Source organism: Rosa chinensis, chromosome 7 (assembly GCF_002994745.2).
Source record: "Rosa chinensis cultivar Old Blush chromosome 7, RchiOBHm-V2, whole genome shotgun sequence".
In the NCBI taxonomy this organism is placed as follows: Eukaryota; Viridiplantae; Streptophyta; class Magnoliopsida; order Rosales; family Rosaceae; genus Rosa; species Rosa chinensis.
In genome coordinates this window covers 1,277,410-1,281,153 of record NC_037094.1, presented here as the reverse complement: position 1 = coordinate 1,281,153, position 3,744 = coordinate 1,277,410, and the positions used below count along the sequence as shown (strand labels likewise).

Below are 3,744 nucleotides of genomic sequence, written 5' to 3'. Positions count from 1 at the left end.
CAAACACCTATATACAGATGTATCGGGTACATTACACAATTCCAATAAAATTTTTATTAAGGAAAATTAAGAACAAAAGTTTTCAGAAAAGAAAAGGAACAAAAGAAGTATTTAGGTTATCATCGTACGTACCGGACACAGTGACGCACCAAACCCTTGGATAGGTGATGTGCAGTTATATTTCACAACTGTAAGTCAAGCGCAGCATGAAAACTCTGTTAGTTAATATTTTAAAAACTTATATTCTATACCTATATATATACTGCTCTACACCTCATCACCTGGGCTTCTTGATCAGTTTCTCTCTCTGTTCTGCTCTGCTAATTCTTTCTCTCTTTATTCATCTATCTGAGACTTTTCTAGCGCGCTAGCTGTAAGTTTTTTTTATCAATGAGGAAACCTTGCTGTGAGAAGAAGACGACCAATAAAGGAGCATGGTCAAAGCAAGAAGATGAGAAGCTCACTAAATACATTCAAAAACATGGCGAAGGAAGCTGGCGCTCTCTTCCGGTCGCTGCAGGTACTAATTTTTTCATATACGAACATTTCTGGACTCTTAATTATTATGAACCAAAAAACATAATAAGTACACTTTAGTTTCTCTAATTCCGGCAGGTTTAAGAGTTATTGCTTGAAAATATGACGCTAATTAATCAGAAATCTCAGTTAATGTTTCTAATTGAATGGTCTGAATAATGGTGCAGGGTTGCTTCGTTGTGGAAAGAGTTGCAGACTGAGGTGGGTAAATTATCTAAGGCCAGACCTGAAACGTGGCAACTTTGGTGAAGATGAAGAGGACCTCATCATCAAGCTCCATGCACTTCTTGGGAACAGGTACTGCGACATTTATATAAGCTATATATAGTAGCTTTTCTGAAAATTCCAGGGGCAAAATAAAAAAGGAATATTTTGATAAGATGAAAAATTTGGAATTCTATATTCTTTTTAACTAAGTCTCACAATTTTTCTCATTGGAGCTTATGCATTGGCAAGAATCTAAAAAAATTGAAGCACAAAATACGAAATAAATGAAAATATTCTAATATTGAGCCCCAGGCAATTCATGCCATATTGAATGAAAGGAAAATGATGGTTCAAAAATTAGCATAATAATTACTTCTGCTAAGAATTTGTATACTGTAATGTTCACCACTCAGATAACCCTAAATGTGGTCTTTGGTATATTCACAAATTAATTAATTGTAGACTATTTCCCTTTTCTATCTTTCTTCGTCTTCTTTCTAATTTAGAATACGTTAGTGTTTTTCATTTATTAACCACATGTATAATTGTAGTTAATTAATTACTTGTAAAAATGAAATAGGTGGTCACTAATTGCTGGAAGATTGCCCGGCCGGACCGACAATGAAGTGAAGAATTACTGGAATACTCATCTGAGGAGAAAGCTTATGCATTTGGGAATTGACCCCAACAACCATCGCATAGGACACAATATTTGCCTCGACAAGGTTAATCATCCATGTAAATCAGCGAATTCCCAAGCAAATAACGATGATGAAGACGATTCGCAGGATCCATTGTTGGATTCCACAAGTTCCGGCCCCGAAAGCAACACAAGTTGTACTTTGCCTGACTTGAATCTTGATCTCACAATAGGCCTTCCATGGTCACTGTAATTCTTTAGTTACTAATGCAATTCAAAGATTAATAGTCATAGCTAGTTAGCTAGTCAAATGTAAAAATTAATGCTGACCTTTGCATTAATATTAATAGGTTCAAATACATAGCTCTTTTTGTTCGTTATAAAGAGGAGGAATACAGATGGAGAATATGGGCAGGTTTTTAAATTAGATAGGTAAACTGATGGAGGCCGGAGGTTATATCAGTTGAAATCATCAAACCAGATAGAAGGTTATTTGACACTGTGACTCAACGTACGAGTCATGATTGTGGAGAAAGTTAATTCATTCTACATAATCAAAGGTGATATATAGATTAAAGTTGATAATTACTGTTACTAAAAGCAAAATGTCTTATAACATAAATCCCCTAGGGAATTGATTTCCAAACTGTTCGAGGCTCTGAGTTTAATTGTGGACCTACCTATGGCAAAATCTGGCCTTGAATGGATAACACATTGGCCAAATAAAGAAGAGAAACTTCTGGATAACATTTGTAGCAAGCAGCAGAGAATTTCTATTTTGTTTTTCGTGAAAAGGATTGGAGCAAGTAATGAACAGAAGATATTATATAGTTTATTCATGAAAACCAAAGCTTTGCTGCTATTTTCTATTGCAAGTGGAACTTCAGATAAGGCAGAAGTGCGATTAATGTGGCCAAGAAAATCCCACTTTCGGAGTTAGTCCATTCTTAGTTATATGCGAAACTTATACAAGGATAGAGACTTGGTAGCTAACTGATGGAACTCTATGTTCATATGAATATTCCATCTGAAGAAATACCTATGGTTGGTTAAAAACACAGATTAGATACTAGCGGGTAAAATGGATAAGGTTGAGATACTGTTACAAAAAAAGAAGATACTGTTACAAACACAGATTAGATACTGTTACAAACACAGAAGAGAAAAGAAATGTCCAAGTCCCCCGTGATCTTTCTAAGTTTCTACAAAATATATATTACAAAGTTCTGATAGTCTATATTACAAGGCTGAGGTGTACCATTGGACTGATGGTTAATGTACAAAATAAACGTAACATATGGATAAGGTTGAGATATGTATAAGTACGTACGTTGATCAACGGATGGTACATCCAGTTACCCAAACTTGCAAGTAAAATTAATTGTACAAATAATAAATATACAAATTTCCCTTTTTACAATTCGTCAGTAATTAAGTTACCACATGAATAGGGACTAACCCAGCAAGAAACCACCATTCCAATTCAGTCAACTTACTCTAATAATCAATTCTTTTATTAAACTAATTAATTCGTTTAGAGTGTGTTTGGATGAGGGAAAAAATGATGGAATTTAATTGAAAGTGAGGATTTCATAATTCCTAAAAACCAATTCCCTCGTTTGGCATTATCAGATTGGAAATTTTAAATTTCTCTGTGGAAAAAAAACGAAGGAATTCGCTATTTTAATTCCTCACTTCAATTTCCACCAAAATAGGTGTTATTTACGAATTCCTTTGCAGTATTCAATTTTTATTTCTAAAACAAGACTTTTTTCTATTTTATCTTTTTATTTGTTTTAAATTTTCTTAATTTATTACACATTTCAAATCCTAAATAGATGCAACCAAACAATAGAAATTGCAATTAATGGAATTTTAGATTGATGGAATTAAAGATTTCATCATTTATAAATTCCTACGAATTTTATAATTTTCTCATCCAAACGCACCGTTTAGTTAATTACATGCCTTGCGGTTCTCCTAGCTAGTTAGTTGATCTGTTGGGGCGTGCTCATTTGGCTACACTCATGGTGGCTTGCCGGCGATTTGTTGTCAATGGTGAGGAAGATGGAAGTGGTTCAACATAGCTTAGTACTTTGTTTTATTAGGTTTTTATGTTTTGGTATTTGGTTTGTTTTAATAAGTCCCTCCTCTTTTGAGCGAGGGTTTTGGTGGTCTTCCCTATTGGTTGTGCCATTGTTGTAGTGTCATCTCTAGAGACAAGCTGTTTTAATTTCGATATTTTCTTGTTGTCAAAGTAACGGGGAGATGTCCTTGCACATTTACTGGCGGCATTGGTATATGGTGTGGAAGGGGATTAGTCTCTTCTTGAGGTTGGCTGTAAGGATCGATGTATCGGG

The 3,744-nt window shown here is 34.6% G+C and overlaps 1 protein-coding gene across 1 annotated transcript; it reads left to right on the top strand.

Moving 5' to 3' along the window:
• The first annotated feature begins 272 nt into the window (after positions 1 to 272).
• LOC112176684 (myb-related protein 308) lies at positions 273 to 1,792 on the top strand. Its single transcript, XM_024314734.2, has 3 exons — positions 273 to 520; positions 705 to 834; positions 1,325 to 1,792. Exons 1-3 carry the CDS (start codon positions 391 to 393, stop codon positions 1,635 to 1,637), a joined length of 573 nt encoding a protein of 190 aa, XP_024170502.1. The 5' UTR covers positions 273 to 390; the 3' UTR covers positions 1,638 to 1,792.
• Positions 1,793 to 3,744: the final 1,952 nt, after the last annotated feature.